General features: G+C 44.6%; 1 protein-coding gene across 4 annotated transcripts in view; it reads right to left on the bottom strand.

Moving 5' to 3' along the window:
* The window catches only part of TUBD1 (tubulin delta 1), a 297439-nt gene that overhangs the window by 64588 nt on the left and 214484 nt on the right, over positions 1 to 18367 (bottom strand). For all 4 annotated transcript variants that reach the window (XR_013608610.1, XM_078679828.1, XM_078679825.1 and 1 more), the window contains one exon: positions 8844 to 9008. Coding sequence is in view for 3 of the 4 variants with exons in the window: in XM_078679828.1 (XP_078535954.1) it covers positions 8844 to 9008 (165 nt within the window). In the remaining variant the exon portion in view is untranslated. The remainder of the gene's footprint in view (positions 1 to 8843; positions 9009 to 18367) is intronic.

The following is an 18367-nucleotide window of genomic DNA, read 5'->3' as shown; positions in this document are numbered from 1 at the left end:
TGGCAATGGGAAATAGTGCTGACAACACATATGACAGACCTTCGAGGGATAATTTGCGATTACAGATTGCTGTCTTAGAATGAGGAGGGTAGAGATAAGGTTAATACTACATGACTTTTTTCCCTAATGTGTGCTGATTTTAGGGCAACGTGGTTTTTAGTGTGGGAAATTCTAAGATACATTATTGGCTAAGAGATATAATGGTTCAATGGCATCTTACAGACTTTGGCCTTAATGCCTCATTCCACAAAATGGTGGCAGAATACTTTTATAACTTGCTATATCCTAATAATGTATTTTAGATTTACTCAATACCATATACAAAAAACACAAGTTATCTTATAGGCATCTTTATATGCAACCTCTAATGACAGTGAACAATCATGTCTCTCCAACCCTGCTGATGTGGACTGGCATTCCTTGGAGAGGTATTTTGAAGACTCAGAAGGCAAAGCAGAGCTTGAAGACATCCACCATCCCAAGAGGCTAGAAGCTTTGAGTGGAGTTCTATTTAATGTTTACTTAATTAAAAACGTGCTATCACTGCTAGATTCATAGGAGAATGTGGGTGCGTATGAATCTACAGCACTACACGCTACGAACAGATGCTTACATGGTAACATTCCTGTTCGTAGCATGTATGGTTGTAGATTTATGTTTTGCATCAACTAAAGCAGTTTCTTTCCAGTGGAGGTTTGCGGGCAGATGATGCAGATGTGTCAAGCAAAGTCCTTAATACAATTTAGCCAATCGTAGCTTTTTGATAATCTAGAATATCCACACAGTTCTGCTTTGTGAACATGTGCGGTGCTGATCAAGTAGCTGCTTTGCAGAGATAAGTTAGCTGGATGTTCCCTAAGAAACCCCTGGTTACTCCCTTTTTACATGTAAAGTGTACTCTAGGAGGTATGGGGAACACCCATTTAGCCTAGGTGCAGTATGTTTGAGTGCATTTGATAAATCTACTTGTAGACCTGCTCTGGAAATAGGGTTACCCATGTAGGGGTTTAGCAAAAGCAACAAAAAGTTGGTTAGTCTTATGAAAAGGCTTAGTCCGACTAATATAGTACATGAACGCCCTTTAAATATTTGAAGTGTGTATTGCTCTACAGTGAACAGAAACAGGTTGTGAAAAGAAAATGGGAAGCTCAATACTCTGATTACATTGAAAAGGTGCAACTACCTTAGAGGTACGAACATGGGATTGGCTCTAAGGACTACTCTGTCCTTGTGTACCTGAATGAATGTTTCTTGAATAGTAAGAGCTGTTAGTAACTCACTGAAGTGCCTGTGAAAAGTTATAGCAACAGGAAAGCCCACCTGAAAAGAACTGTAAACTACATGAGAGAAAGAGAAGAGGCTCAAAAGCCTTTTGAGAGGCTGAGGAGTCTTGTGAGAACCACATTAAGGTTCCCGATGGGTACTGGGGGTGTTCTTATGGGTATCACTGTCTTGAGACCCTCCATGAACGCTTTCACTAGAAGAATTCTAAAAAGGAATCAGAGTCCCCTGTGCTGCCTGTATGCAGCTACAGCTGCTAAGTGGTGGTCTATAAAGGTAGATGCTAGACCTGCCTTATGTAGATACAAAAGGTAGGAAATTATGTCGTGCACCTAAACAGTGAAGGGGTGTAATTGCTTGGAGATGCAGTGGTGGACACATTTTCCCTCTTGGCTGCGTACGATGGACAAGTACTAGGTCTACGAACCTCTAACAGGATCGCAATACAATCCTCTAGGGCGCCAAAGTTGTCTGGGGTATTGGATCTCTCTAGCATTACAAAGGATTTTTGTGAAGGGGAGTTTCTCTGAGTGTGAAACTTAACAAAGTGTGTTAAATTTAATATTATTTGGCTATCCTTTTCACTTCAAGATGCAGTGCTGACCAATGTAGCCTTGTAGTCTTAGGCTGCATTATTTGGCTTTGATTTTCTCTTAAGTGTCTATGCAGGACTCCAGGAGATGACAACTTAAGAGACTATTTCGATTGCTCCGGGGTCCACGCACATGGGCGGGACTATTCACAAGATTATGACTATACACAGAGATCCCCTACTACAGAACACATCCCTCATTATCTTGGACCTCTCAGCCACCTTTGACACCATCTCCCACCACGCTCTCTACTCTAGACTGCACAATGCCAACATCCGCGACAAAGCCCTAAAATGGATCATCTACATGGCCCCGCTTGCAGCCATCATCCGAAGCCACGGACTCAACATGGTCTCCTACGTCGACAGCACCAATCTGATTCTCTCCCTCACAGACTAACCCACAGCCACCAAGCGCAACTTTCACGACGAGATGAAGGCAGTCGCCACATGGATGAAGGACAGGTGCCTCAAGCTTAACTCAGCCAAGACCGAAGTCCTTATCCTGGGCTCCTCCTCTTCTACCTGGGATGACTCTTGGTGGCCCACAGTGCTTGGAATCCCCCCACTACCAAGGACCATGCATGAAACCTCAGCATAATGCTGGATTCCTCCCTCTCAATGAACAGCCAAATCAACGTCATCTCGTCCTCCTGCTTCCACAAGCTCCGTGTCCTTCCTAAGATCTTCTAGTGGATTTCCACCGAGTCCAGGAAAACCGTCACCCATGCATTCGTCAGCAGCAGTCTCAACTACGGCAACAGACTCTATGCCGGCACCACCCAGAAACTTCCCAAAAAACTGCAAATCGTCCAGAACCCTTCCACCAGACTCTTCTTGATCATCCCACACTGCAACCACTTCACAGGCCACCTGAGAAACCTTCACCAGCTACCTGTCAACAAGAGAATCACCTTCAAGCTTCTCACGCACGCCTTCCAAGCCCTCCACAACACCGGACCTGCATATCTCAAACACTGCCTCTCCTTATACATTCCCACTAGACATCTCCGCTCCGACCAACCGGTCCTGGCCCATGTCCCAAGGATCCACAATACCTAGGGTGGTGGAAGATCCTTTTCCTACCTCTCTGCGAAGACCTGTAACTCCCTACCTCTGCACCTCAGGCAATCACCATCGCTGCCGCAATTCAGGAAGGACCTCCAGAGATGGCTCTTCAACTGAACCGCAGACCCAGCCCCCTCCTCCCCAACCCTCACCCCTCAGCGCCGCCTTGAGACCCTCACCAAGGTCCTAGTTGCACTTTATAAGATCCTAATCGATTGATTGATTGATTGATTCACTGTTCCTGGTCGCCGGAGCCCAACAGTTGTAGCTGGGCTTAAAATTGCTGCAAGCTGTAACTAAACACATCTGAACAGGATGGCGGACAGAAACAATCTCAGGTGGAGTCATTGCCCATGCGCATTGTGCACGGAGGCAGGAGTCAAATAACATCCTCTGACTCAAAGCGTCTTCAAAGAAAAACAACTTGTAATGTCCAAGTACAAAACTAGATGGCATGAGTAGGTAAACAAATCGCAACCAAACGCAAGTAACTTTCTTCTGATGAATACTTCTACCTGCAGACTCCCAAACATTTGAATAGATTCTATAGCAGTAGCCCTCCCAGGTGGTGGGTCTGAAGGAGTGGACAAAGAAGTCTTCCAGCACGGAATTAGCAAAATAGCCATCCCTTCTCACTTCCCAATCCAAGCAACAGTGCTTTATAAAAGTATGAAAGAAATGCCATATCGTCAAGCGAAAAATCTCCCTCATGAGAACCTCCATGAATAATGCCAATTTTGAAGCCTTCACTCTGGTGGTATGAACAGGGATTCCCTCTGGTGGTTCCTTCTTAGCAATGGCATAACTGATTTTAATGCAGAGGATCCTTTGAGGAAGAGGGAAGACTATTACTGCCCATCTGAACACGAGGTGATGACAGGGCTCTAGGTGAGATGTGAGCAGGTTAATGGTAAAGCCCAGGCTAAACTGCAGGGATGCTGAGGCCTTCAAGTTGTCTGACACCATATGCAGCAAGTCCACCAGGACCAGCCAATCAGCAAGGTACAGGAACACTGATTTACCTTACCTGAGCAGATGTGCCACAACCACTGCAATTACTTTCATAAATTCACCAGATGCCGATATAAGTCCCAATAGGAGGACTGCAAGTTGGGTGGGTTGACCCTATCTCTGTCCATTAGACTCACTTGCACCTTCCCAGACAAGACAGTGAACCTCAGTCACCCTACCTCCTATGCTACTGCAGGATCGGTATGTAAAAATGTGTGTCCCGAAAGTCGAAGGACACCATCCACTCTTCCAATTACAGCACTAAAATCACCTGATCCAGAGGCAGCATCTTGAACCTTTCCTTGTGAATGTAAAAGTTCAAGACCCTGGGGTTCAAGATTGGAAGCAGACAGCTGCCCTTCTTGGAAATCAGGAAGTACTGGAAGTGGCATCCCTGCCCAATACCCTCCTCTAGGACCAACTCCTACTCATTTTGTGACTGGATCGGAACGGCCTTGGATTATTTCATACCCCTGGCTCGCTCCAAGGGTCGTACCAAGACCCATAGCCCTTGGTATGATGAGACCTTGGTGTCTCTTAAAAGAGAGTGTAGGCAAGCAGAAAGGCAATGGAGGAAAGCCTATGACCCTGCACGGAAAACTTACTACCACACCCTATCTAAGGCCTATCATAGAGCGGTCTGTCGGACGCGTGCCGCTTATTATGCGCAGGAGTTTCAGAATAGTTCTAACCCCTCTAAATTAATCTTTAAGGTCCTAAAAGACCTGACGACTAAGAGGGCTCCTGCTGCAGAAATTTGCACGGACCAGCACTGTGAGAGCCTGGCTTCCTTTTTTGTTCACAAGGTCCAAGCAATTTATCGTACCTTCCCTACCACCACGCACCACTTGGACTCTGATGGTTCACCAAGGGGAACTGATACGACCCTGGATAATCTGGGCTCCCTTTCTGAGGAGGACTTTGATCTTTTGAGTCAAAAAATTAAATCAGGATCCCCTGCAGACCCTCTGTTGCCGACTCAGTTTAAAAATATGCAGGCCATCTGTCGTTCATTCTTGTTGGCCCTGATAAACAAGTCGTTGTCCTCTGGAATGGTGCCCACTAAGTGGAAGCAAGCGGTTGTTACACCAATCCTAAAAAAGCCTACCCTAGACCCTAAGAAACCCGAAAATTACCGCCCCATCTCACTGCTGCCGTGGCCTGCTAAAGTTACCGAAGCCCATGTGAATAGGATCCTGGCCGACCATCTTGCCAAAGCTAACATCTTGGATCCCACGCAAAACGGATTTCGCTCAGGCCACAGTACAGAGACCGCCTTGCTTTATATGGTAGAACATCTGCGCTCTGTACTGGACACCGGACGAACAGCGGCACTCCTGTTGCTCGATCTGAGTGCCGCCTTCGATACGGTGTCCCATGAGATTTTGTTGCGGCGGTTAGAGGATGCTGGGATCGGGGGTATGGCTTTAGGGTGGTTCCGCTCCTTCCTTTCTAACAGATCTTTCCAGGTCGCGATTCCACCTGGTAAATCCACCTCGCACCCGCTCACTACGGGTGTTCCACAGGGATCATCTCTGAGCCCCACTCTTTTTAATTTATATGTGAGTCCGCTGGCTGCGGTAGTCAAACGCTGGGGCCTGTCAATGGTGTCCTATGCGGACGACACGCAGCTGGCGGTCACACTAACTGAGGACTCACCTGTGGACGCCTTGAATTTCCGAGAGGGGTTGCGCGCGGTGTCCAATTGGATGAACCAAAATTGCCTCCAATTGAATACAAAGAAAACTGAGGTGATGGTGGTTGGGAAGCAACCTGGACGGTGGAGTGACAACTGGTGGCCCCCCGAACTAGGAATGATTCCGGCGCCCGTTATGGAGATAAAAAATCTCGGGGTATGGCTGGATACCACACTGAGTTTTACTTGCCAAACTAAGAGGGTAGCTGCCTCTTGTTTTGGTATACTCAGGGGCATCAGGCCAGTGCTTAAGTTTTTCGATGCCCCTACTAGACAGCTCGTGGTTCAGGCCTCTGTGCTGTCTAGGATAGATTATGCCAGCGCCCTCTTGGCAGGTACGAACAAGGCAGAACTCACACGGCTGCAGCGAGTTCAGAACTCCGCCGCAAGAGCGGTATTAGGATTGCCTAAACGCTGCTCAGCATCTAGAGCATTGCAATCACTCCATTGGTTGCCTGTGGCTCGCCGGATCGAGTTCAAGGTGCTCTGCCTAGCTTTTAAAATTCTGAAAGGTACGGCACCACCTATCTTGATGAACTTACTGACCCCTTATGTACCCTCTCGTTCCTTGAGGTCGATGGGGCAGAATTTGTCTGTTGTTCCTCGCTTTCTGCTAAGCAGGATGGGCGGCCGCTCATTCCGAGTAGTGGCGGCGAAACTGTGGAACTCACTTCCCAGTGAAATTCGAGCTATGGAGGATTTACTCCTTTTTAGACGTGCTATTAAAACTGTCCTTTTTAACTAAGTCCTCTGGATTCAGGTGCGCTTAGTGATGTTGTGTTGACCTTTCTTTGGCGCCAGGACGCCCCTTTGCTGGGGTAGCTGTGCGCGGTACAAAAACCTATAACATAACATAACATAACATAACTCCATTGCTCCTTTCTGCAACAATGCTGCCATATCCTGCTGCAGGATTCAAAGGTGATCCTATGATTAGAAGGACTGGGGAGAGTGAAATTTGGGAGGTGACTGTTGAAAGGGAAGGACATACCCATTTTCTGTGATCTGCAAGATACACTAGTCTGATGTAATGGCCTACTAGGCCGTTAGGAAGAAGACAAGCTCCTTCCAACTGGCCACGTGTGTTCCCGTAAAGGGAAAACTAAAGCAGCCTTCCAGATGGTGCAGGAGGAATGCGGAGGTGTGTTAGAGCGCTAGTTGTCTGACTTTTATTTTGCCTCTGCACCTGTACTGCCTCACAGATTAGTGAAGTTACTGGACCAGCTGGGAAGGTTGACACTAAAAAAAGGCAAGAGCACTTTGAAAAGCCCAGAAACTTCCTGAACTGAATGGTCAGGTCGGCGAAGCGAGACCTAATGACTGTGCAGAAGCCCTTCCTGATTTGAATCTCTTCAGGGTTGAGTAAGCTTAATCTCCAAACAGAAGAGCGTCATCAAATGGCATATCCATTAGACTCACCAGAGAAGACTCAGTCATATGCGCATTCTCAGAGCTACATACAAGTCGATAGTCTTGACCACTGGGTCAACTATGTCCAGGTCTGCCCTGATGATCTACTGTGAGGATTCCTGGATCCCTCACTACCTCGTTAAAGGGTTAATTTGAGAACCTACGTAAGTTAAGAGGAGTCGACAACTCTCTAAGATCTTGGAACTAATTCCTTATGAACTATATCTATCCAGGATCTTATTCTAGAGGGGGGTTGTTGTTGATTTCATTGGTTTCTTATGTGTTTTTTTATACCACTGTTGGATCCCATGACCAACTGAGACAAAATGTTTGAAAACATCCACCAGGAACAATGCTAGTTGGCACTACCATTCAGAGCACGTATTATTGATCAGGTGCAATATATCTATTTATTCAGCAGTGCACCCTTAACTGGGTGCTACCAGCACTGTTGAGGACAGTGCATCTTATTACATACCACGCACTGTTCCTAGTGCAGGCACAAACTCGGGCTAGCATATGGAACAGCAAATTAGTTAAAGGCAGACCGGCAGTTTGAAGCTGCTGGTTTGCCTTGCACTAGACGTGGCGACTGGGCCTCGCTTTGAGGGGTTGCAGGTGGGCACAATGAATGTCTGCACCTGACTGTAATATGGTGGCTAGATAGGTATATATAACCACTCACACGGAAGGGGGGCCCTGAGGCGAATAACAGGCAGGTAAATCAGGGGAAAACAGAAATGCAATCATAACAACAGTTCTCTGCCTGTGTACAAAGTCATAACCGTGCTAATAGTCACTGATACAAAACCACACACCCAAACACTGGCCTTCCAAATATCAGTGCACAACCTTCCAAAAATCAGTGCATAACTATTGTTATGATTGCATTTCTAGATAGGTATATATACCCACTCATGTGCCCCCTTCCTATGAGGCACCCTCGAAGTGGGGAGAGGCAGGGCCCTTTGGGTCCTCTGGCAAAGCCCAATCTCTACAGGGTTAAAAATCATCGTGATTTTGAACCCTGACGGTTTCTTTGCTAAAGTTGCAGTGTCTGTAATACACCTTGGGAACAGTGGAAAAGCTTTCGGCATTTACATGGGACCATGCACCCAAGCAAGCGAGAAAACACCCAAGCAGGCCGTAGGTGCATGTGGAGCTCAAGCCTGATCCATAGTACACAAGGGTCCGCACACGTGTTTGACACCCTTCTATAGTACCCAAGTGGTCTGGGGCTCAAAAAGCAAGCAGCATGATACACCCATTGTGCTTAATGGTACTTAGTATAGAATACGGCCTCGACACTTAAATGTAGCCAGCTCTGATGTGGTCTAAGAAATGCTTTTTCAGAGTGGCTAGGGTACAGTACACCCTAGTGTAAATGTGGGTATACACAAAAGCATCGTATAATTAAGCCCCAAACAAACACACACAGCTTAGCTTCACATTCCCATAAATATTTGGGCGTAAAGATGGAATCCCTGTGGCATACTCTAGACACTTCTGCATTCATTTGCCTATTTAAATGCAAAGAAGAGAGTCTTAAGAAACAGTTTCTGGGCCTGGCTTGTTCTGGGAACCGCAGTGTTTTGGTCGCGCCGCCGCTGAAAGGATCTCCTGAGGCTGTGCTGGCCGCAGCCTGCGTGAACAAGATCTTTCTTTCAAATTGGCCAAATCCAGAGTCGGAGAACATCCAAGGGAAACAGAGACACCCTGCAGCCTGGGATAAGGGCCACATTGAAAGCCAAGAGTTATTCCAAGGCTCCGCTAACACATTCTCACCTTCTTCCATCTTGGCGTTGGCAATGAGCATCTGTCTGAGGTGCCGGAGCAGCCCTGGCCACGTGAAGGTGCTGTACGCCAAGGAGGTTTCCGACATCTGGGGAATGTTCCGCAGGCCCAGCAGCTTGAATTCCGGGTGGGGCACGAGGCGCTCCATCAAGTCCCCTGGGAAGAAAAAGAAAACAGTTGCGAGAGGGAATAAAGTGAAACGTTCTGTACCTCATTGTGCGTGCTGACATCACTTCTGTCCACGCGCCATTTCATGTTCTGCCTCGCGGGTCACGGGCTAGGAATGCTAAGCGGCCTTCCCGTCTGTGAAGCCTCGCGAAGGGCAACTGAGTCCAAGTGCGGAGTGAGCCAGCCATTCACAGACACAACACCCGCTCCGCTGGAGAACAGCCCAGGCGGACACATCCGCGGCAGCCAGGCCCTTAGAAGAAAGAGAAACAGCGGGGGCTGTGGGGGAAAGGACGGGGAATCGGGGATTACCGAATGCCAGTGATTTACACAAGCGCGCATGGGGATAGAGAACAAGGAACGCGGACTCATGGTCATGGAGAAAGCGAGGTGGGGGCATCCAGAAGAATGATATTCTGTGGTTTCCGGTGGGCAGTGATGCTGTAATGTACCAGGACAGGAGTTGTGTGTATGTATGTGTGTGTGTTGCTCGCATGGTGGGCTATAGCGTCCATAGGAGCTTGAGTGAGCCGCGGACCACACTAGGAAGGACTGAATCCCAATGCCCGGAAAATTTGGAGCACAGACTGATTTTTTTTTGTCTTAGTTCCGACAATTTATACGTCAGCACCACATGTTGATGGTGGCATTGGCGTCCTCGGAGGGGATTCGCGGCAGCGCGAATATCCGATGCTTTTTTACAGTTTTTTTTAATTTGTACTAAGCCTGTTTTCCACTGGTTAACAAAACAAGTGAGGAAATTAAAGAGGAATTTTGTGTCAAAAGCACATAGTCATCTGTTTTCTTAACATCTGCTGCAAATGATATATATAAATAAATAAAAAAAATCAAGCACTATTCCAGTAAAATATTATCAATGTTTTATAAAGCACGATCAGGAGATGACAGTGGTATTTACATGTAAATCCAATACTTAATTGCTTTATCTTTAATATTGGGAATAAGGAGTACAATGAATTCGGGTGCAGCCATGTAGTTTACATTGCACTTGGGGCCTCTAGATAAACAAAACAACAGTCGTAAACCCTGCACTGTGCCAAATTTGTGCATTTGCAACAGCTAAAAACATTTGCACTAAACATATTTTAGGAGTCTGTAAAATTTTATTACAATTACCGACTCCAAAAATGAGTTTAGAAATGGCTTACAAATGGTAGTTTAGAAGGGGCATATTGAGGCAGTCCCTTCGAAATTGCGATTTCCATCCATATGTATCAATGGTTTACAACCGCGGTAGCAGTCACAAGCCAGAGAAAAGTTCACGACCACCCAAGCTATTGCAGTAACTAATTCACTGAATAGAAGGGGTTCCACTTGGACAACTTCCCCATTGTGAATTGGGGCAAAGATTTCAGGGGGAGAAGTCAGCGGTCCAGGTTACCATTGTATACCAACTGTCAATGAAACGTTAAAAAAAAAAGATACAACTTTTTTGTTGTTGTTGTTGAAAAAGCAACCCCATTTCCTTCAAAGAAATCGGGCTAAAACAAAAACAAATATTGTTCATATTTAACTAAAGGCATGGTGATCAATCGGAGTGAGTGAAATTTGCGATCTACTTAATATATATTAATTAGGTGGGTCAACTCATTCTGATTTCTTATTTTGCTAATTAACCTAATATTATATAGGCTAGTTACAAAATAGTTAACCAGTCACAAAGTCAGTGAACAAATACGGCCAGAACACTAGTGCAGCTTGCCCTAGTTTTGGAGATAATCGTTAGTTTTTGTGCTCATGCTCCTTTGAAAGTTGACTCTGACCCACACTTAGTTTGTCTAACTATTTCTAGGAGTGTTTCTCATACAGTGTCATCTTTCTCTACGTGTGATGTGTAAATTTGCAAGTTAGCATTATTAACCGGTACTGACTTACATCCTGAAAGACAATTTTGCAAAAATTACTGGTGTACTCCATAAAGCTAGTCAGGAGATTATTGCAGATGCTCAAAATGGGAAACTGGAACTCAGACTCAAACTTCCCACTTGACCAGATGTATGACCCTTGGCGAGCCATTTTACCTCACTCTCACGGCATCACATTTTCTTTAACTGCAACATAGGAAAAACCCTAAAATGGACGCCATTCAGTGTCGTGTATTACTGACACTTTATATATTAAAATGCAATTATTTTGTTGATTATTCATTGCACCACAACCATATCATTCCTTATTAAATATGTTTAAGTTTATTGTTAAATATTATGAATTTTAATAACTGCAATGCAGTAATGTATTTTTAAGTATTAAACTACAATGTCAACTCACATAGATTACTGACACTTTATATATTAGGATGTAATTATTTTGCCAATCATTCATTGCACCATAGTCATATCATTCTCCATTACATATTTCTAAGTTTATTGTTAAACATTATGGATTTTAATAACTGCAGCACAATGCAGTAAGGTATTCTTCTGTATTATACTACAATATCAACACATATTGAATTATTTTAGAAATGTTAAGACTGGTGCTCATGCCATATTCTGCACAATTTGCATGGTTCTGTTGATCGGTCCTTTCATACTTCAGTTCTTCATATGAATTTAGAGGCTTGCCCACATCTATATGTGGGCAGGTGCAGATATCTAGTTCAAAAGCTGCGTTTGTAACTGTGCAAACGTAGTGTTTCTGCACATGATGGTGATTTTCTTTTAGAGTAAAGAGCTTGTTAAATGTGTATTCAACATGACGGTGGAGCAGAAAGACGACAAATCCTGTGCTAGGGCTGTGACTAAGTACATAGTTGGAACTCAACCAGATTTTGTCCGCACAAATCAGACTTCTATTGTACATTGCAACTGTTCCAACTCTGATGACACTGTAACAAAGTAAGGTTGCATGATTACACTTGTCTAAGTTGTCATTTTAGGCACCTGGTTTGAGAAAAAACGTTTCTTTCTGAGGGAAAATAAAATTAGCTTTTCTCACAAAAGGAAAGAGAAATGCAACCTACAATCCACAAATAAACACACAAAAGGTACTTTGGTCACTCTACAGAGACATTTATGGGATGTCTCTACAGATATCCTAGGTATCGAATTGGAAGAGGCAAGGGTGTATTGCAGGCCCCTACGGCATGGGGATCCTCCAAGGGGCCCAATCTTTCAAAGGGCCCCATTCAGGCCAAGGCCAATGAATAGCTGTGAGATATGGGCGACTCGGGTCCTTATCACATTCTACAGGGAGGCCTCCCTTCATTTTGTGTTTCGCCACTGGGAAGAAGACACCTAACCCACAATTTTTAATTACATGCTTCATCATTGGTATCCTTTCCCCATCAAGGTAGGCAAGTATCAACCTGCTAGGCTCAACCAGTAGTTGGAGTTCCAAATAAATGTGTCTGGATAAAAGCAGGGACACAGGAAACTGAAAATATCTTAGGGTAGTCCCAGAGTACACTTGTGGAATTAACATTTATTGTGTAGTTAATAAAAACCATTACAAAGTTAAAATACATCATTTAAAATTAATCAGTTTACGTGCTTGATTGAAAATTAAAATCAGTATCAAGTTCATGTATAGTTTGAAGTTATTTCTTGGCTCTGTACATTAAATGTTCTTTTATGCTCAAACTTCTTAATAAATTTGACTGTTCTACAGATCAATTGTGGGTCCGCTGCACACAGGACATATATTATAGCAGAGCGGCAAGTACGTATTCCGTGCTCATTTAACTTGGCCTTTAACCAACTCCGACGTTCCTGGTCCAAAGCCGGGCAAATGCAAATCAGATGCATAAAGTCTTGTTTTCTGGCACCACATAGGTCGCACTCCTTGGTGCCTGAGGTCCTCCAGTCCGGTTGTTCAGCGTTGGTTGGAAGGCTGCCCATCCTTATACTAAGATATTTTAATTTTATGTATAATGGAATGGCAAGTCCTAAATAGGCCACTGGTTTCGGCTTGTTGTATGATTGATGTATCATCCAGGCATGTGAGCGGTGGCGGAGGATTGACTTATCATTAATCATAGAGTGACTGTTTGCCGCTTTTTTAGCTACCAACTTGAAAGACGATACAGGTAGCATGGTGTGCCACAGGGATGTTAGTTCAGTGGTTTCTAGGGAAGTTTTAAAAAACTTAGTGTATAGAGAATCGGGGCTATTTTGCATTGCTTCCCACATTGCAGAGTTAATTTCTTTTTCCCTGTGCATCCAGATGTCATACCAAAACTTGACGGTCTCATATTTTTTTTGCAGTTCTTGAGACTGCAGACCGAACTCAAGCCGAACCTGTGCCGGTGAAGCGTTACAGGGTAAATTAAAGATTTGCTTGTAGATACTTGTTTGAATTTTGTCTAGAAGCTTGGCGCTTCTGCCGTGATGTAACACACTGCCATAAGATATTGTTGGAAGCAGCTTGGCCTTAATCACTGTCAATAGGGGACTAAGTAGCGGACCTTTTAATTGCTTCGATAAACTGTTTAAAGCATACAACAATGCTGTTCCCTTCTTTTCAATGTCCTTAAAATGCATAGAGAAGTTAAGGCGCCTGTCCAGTTGTATTCCCAAATATTTATAGCTATCAACCACTTCCAATTTTTTATTATCTATTATAAAGAGTGGCAATGCTTTACGGCGGCGAGTTATTACCATGATCTTTGTTTTCTTGGTATTTATTTCAAGAAGGTTCTGTTTTGTGTATACCGCTAGTTCATGCAGAAGGCGTTGCAGGCCTACTTTGGTCTGGCTGAGAAGGACAACATCATCGGCATAGGAAAGATGTGTTAACCGTAAGATTCCTAGCCGTGGTGGGTGGGCATTAATCCCATCTAGCCTTGTGGTCAGATCAGCCATAAATAGATTAAAAAGATGCGGGGCCAAGACGCAGCCTTGCCTTAATCCATCATAAGTGGTGATCTTCCTGGTTAACCGGCGCCCATTATCGATCTTGACCTGCATCCAAGTATCCGTATACAGAGCCATTATAGGATTCAGTATTGTGTCTGGCAGGCCCTGCTGCTTTAGCTTTGACCAGAGTAGCTGTCTGCTAACACGGTCAAAGGCCGCCTTAAAGTCGACAAAGCAGGAATAGAGTGCTTGATGGCTTTGCATGCTTTTTTCGGCGATCATACTTATCGCCATTGCATTGGCCATGGTGCCTGTACCACGACGAAATCCCGTCTGATTGACTGGAATTTTATTTTTGACTTCGGACCATTTTATGAGATCAATTAGCACCAATGACGCATAATATTTTGCTTCAGCGTCTATAAGTGCTATCAGGCGGTAGTTGGCTGGATTTTTACGGTCTCCCCCTTTATAGATCGGGTTTATAATCGCCCCTCTCCAGCTTTCCGGGAGCCGACTTGTGTTGTTTATTGTTTTGAACAAGCTGTTGAACTTACAGGCCCAAAACTGAGGATCCTCCTTATAGATAGCCTGAGGGACTCCATTCGGTCCTGGAGCACATTCTTGCTTGCTTTTCTTTATTATTCTTAATATTTCTTGTTCCACGTGTGAGCCAGATGTGTGATCAGTGCCTTGCTGTTCATTACTTCAGTTATTTGGGTGTTCAGGATCGAAACTCTCCTGATTCTCTATATTAGGTGTGCAGTGTACTACGTTTTCTGTTACGAGTCGCGGCTTCACTCTGTTTATCGAAAAAGAATCAATTATATGTTGGACCCAAGCCTTTGATGTAACACAGGTTATGTTTATTACTTGCGCTGGTCTGCTTAATGAGTTTACCTGTGCCCAAAATGCTCTGGAGTCAGATTTTTTTATGTTGTATAGCATTTTGGTCCAGAAATCATTAGTTCGATCTTTTTTTTTGGTCCAAATTTGTTTCTTATATTGTTTCCTTATTAGTCGGACTGTTTGCCAGGCGTGTGAATTTGAACTATGGCCTCGCGCTGCTCTCATTGATTTCCTCAATCGTCTTCTTATTACAAGTGTGGTCTTGTTGAAATGACCGTATTTCTTTTGATTAGCCTTCTCACTCAGGTTGGTGCTAGTCTTAGGTAATTTTTTTACAAAGGCAGACCATTTTTCTATAGACAATTTGTTTTCCTCGCTCATGGTTTGCAATAGATGCTTTGCCTCCTGTGCTATTTGTGGAAGTGTGGTACTCGTCCACCTTAAACGTTTGAGATTAATTGTTGATATTTCCCCCACATTTGATGGGGCCTCTAAATGTTGGCGCAGTGTCAGATTGATCCCAATATGCTGCATTGAGTGGTCGCTATCTGCAGTACCTATAATTTTAAAGCTTTTTATCAATCCCAACAGGGGGAGCGACACTATAGTGTAGTCCAAGATTGTACTTGTACTAGGGCCTATGTAGGTACTTGAAGGGGGTTTATCCTGTTTAATTCTTCCATTTAAAACTCTTAACCCTTGATTCTCGAGGTCCCACATCAGCTGCCTGCCGGCTTTATCGATCTTCCTAGCTGGGGGAATCTCCTGTTCTTCAACTCCCCAGAGTTCGTTGGCCGTAATAATATACTCCTCATCTTCTGGTAACTGTATTAGGTTTGTGTTGAAGTCACCTGTAAGGATTATCTCCCATGCGGGCTGATCAAGACGAATCCCAGATATAATATTGTTGATATGTTGGAATAGGACTTTTTTTGCTTTCATTTTTGGGTGAGCGTAAACATTTATTAAAATAATAGTACGGATGCTGGTGTGTGTTGTTCTCTCGAGTTTAATAATTTGCATCTCTTCTGTGGTGGCAGCCAACTGCGAGGCCTTGATGTTTAATGCAGTTGTTATATGGACGGCCAGACCCCCCTTAGCTCGACCATAACGCTGTGTGCGGGTAGCGTTGACATAAAAACTAATTCTGCCTGGAACATCAATTGGTTCTGTTAGCCATGTTTCTTGTAGGGCTATGATGTCATAGGACCCCCAGATTTGCATTTTACTATTGTCATTTAGTATTTCTCTAGCACCAGCAATGTTCCAGGAAATAACTTTTACGATATTTCGTTCTGTTTTGCCCGCACAACTATGGATTCAGTGGTCGTTTAGACTGTGTTTTTGTCTGTTCAGCTGTTCAATTTTTGCGGTTTCCGCACCCCTGGCACCTTGCAGTACCGAGTATGTTGTTCGACTTGTCCTAATATGATCATCTCTTTTTGTCCGCTTTCTTAACAGGGGAGAAGGATAACCTAAGGTTTCCTTTTCCTTGAGCGAAATCCCCCACTCTTCAAATTTTGTAATTTCATTGAGTATGTCCTTGACGATTTCCGGATTCCTCCAAGTTGTGAGGGTACCTTCCTTGTTTGTGTTATCGCCAAGGTTAATAAATTCAATTGCTATTAGGTCAGTAGATGTTATGTGGGTGAGACTCCGAATTACCGATATCAGATGTAAGATGTTTCCTCGGTTTAGATAGTCTTGACCGCCTTGTGTATCGTAATTGGGTATGAAGAGTAACTTTCCCATTACTGTAGAGTTTGTAATGTTTGGCTTCTCCAGAATGAGCTGTGAGTTGTCAACCGACCCAATTCTCATTCATTTGTTGCTTCCATTAGCCTTTACACTGTCTTTTATATTTCTTTTCTGCTGGTTTCGATCATCATCGTTCACAGTCTGCCCAGCATTAATTTTTACTTTCAATCCTACTCTTTTTTGACCGTAGTCCCAGAGGATTTCTCCCTTTTCTCACAGGTTACCATAGATAAAATAAAAAAATAGTTTGGAATATTTATTAAAAACAATGTTTCAGACATCCGGTTAGTTTTAGGGCTTGCCTAGCGTCGCAGCTCATGCGCTGCTCGCTCTGCAATATCTTTTGTTGTCGATCGATTTCGGAAGTGGAGAAGACGCTCCACCCATGCTTTTGATTGGCGCGAGTCATCCTTTATGGTAAACGCCAGCCTCCGATTGAAAGTGAGGCATTTTGGTGATCACCTTGTCTCCTTTTGGCTCTGCTCATACGGACTCGCACGGTCTCCTTTAACTAGTCTGTAAGCACTGTGTTTACTTTCTATGCGGATAATTCGAGGCACACCAGCTGGCAGGATGTGCGCATTAACCCCTCCAGCAGAACCACCTTCCTCGCCCTGTCAGTTTGGTCCAGGCGTTTTGTCAACAGCTAATTCAATTTGCACTGCTCAGAGATGCAACGGTTTAGCCTACCACCCTCTGATTATAAAAGTCAACCCTGTGTATTGGACCACCCGCAGTGTTCACTGTGGCCCATCAATCCACTCCACAAAATGGTTAATGCCTCTTTCCACCCCAGCTTCTTTCGTGAATGTGCCGGTGTAATGCAAGGGATGCTTGGCGCCTGCTCCACGGATAGCCCCTCCCATGCATTCTACGTCCCTTTGTTCTGCTGCAAGACCTCAGTGCAGGGCTTGGGTGGACGTTTTTCACTACCTGCAAAAAGCTCGGCTCTTGGGTGAATCCTGTATGTACAGATGATTTGAGAATTGTTCAGGGTCTGCCACACCCCAGCCGTAAACTGATGCCAACATAGTTTAACTACTAATTGCTGTTCTTGTCTCGCCTATTCATTACATACATTACAGAAGTGTAATCGATGACCCTGGCTTCTAGGAGCGGTGCAAGTCTCCATCACTGTATTGAGTGCTCTGTGTTCTGGGGGAGGGGCAGTTTTTCCCTTTACATGATGTGTACATTGAATGACCCAGTAACATACGATGTAACGCCAAGGCAGAACGAGCTTCGTTCACATCCCATGGCCCCCTATAGAGAACAACAGGATTTCCTGCATATCTGTCATGTCTGCCCAAGGGCGCATTCAGCTGAGAACTAGCGCGGCCGGGAGGTGGTGCCGAAAGTCAGTCGAGTCACACACCGAGGTCGCTATTGAAGGGGGCCTGCAGGATGACTGCTCCCCCGCGCTTCTGCACTTTGTGGGCAGGGCCTGGTCTGGGCACAGTGAGGTAAGCGTGAAACCGGCTGCGGGACGGACGATGCAGACTCGAAGCACGCAGCCGCTGCAAAGTCACCAGGGTGGGGGAGGAGCACATTTTGTGACTAAGAAGTCGCACATCTTTTAGTTAGAAAAGCTGAAGTTACTTACACACCATGGTTGACAGCACATGCGAAGTAAACTTACTCAAACATCCCCAAGCAAAGGCTGCATTTTGAATAATAAACCTCATCTGGAAATGGGCACCGTCTGCAAATATTTATGGCCACCCAAAATGATGGCCGGTAAAAATGACAGCATATTTATTTCTGAAGATCAAACACCCGCGCCATAGAACATTCTGTGCATACAAGCATGATTTAATGTAAAGCAGGGTGGCACTGTTGGATGTCAATATCAGTAAAATGGCTTGTAGGAAGGAGACGCATTCTGTGGGCACATCTCTGGAAACGCAAGACTATTTTTGTGCA

Source organism: Lissotriton helveticus, chromosome 3_1, assembly GCF_964261635.1.
Source record: "Lissotriton helveticus chromosome 3_1, aLisHel1.1, whole genome shotgun sequence".
Classification (NCBI taxonomy): Eukaryota; Metazoa; Chordata; class Amphibia; order Caudata; family Salamandridae; genus Lissotriton; species Lissotriton helveticus.
This window is presented reverse-complemented; position numbering and strand designations above follow the sequence as displayed.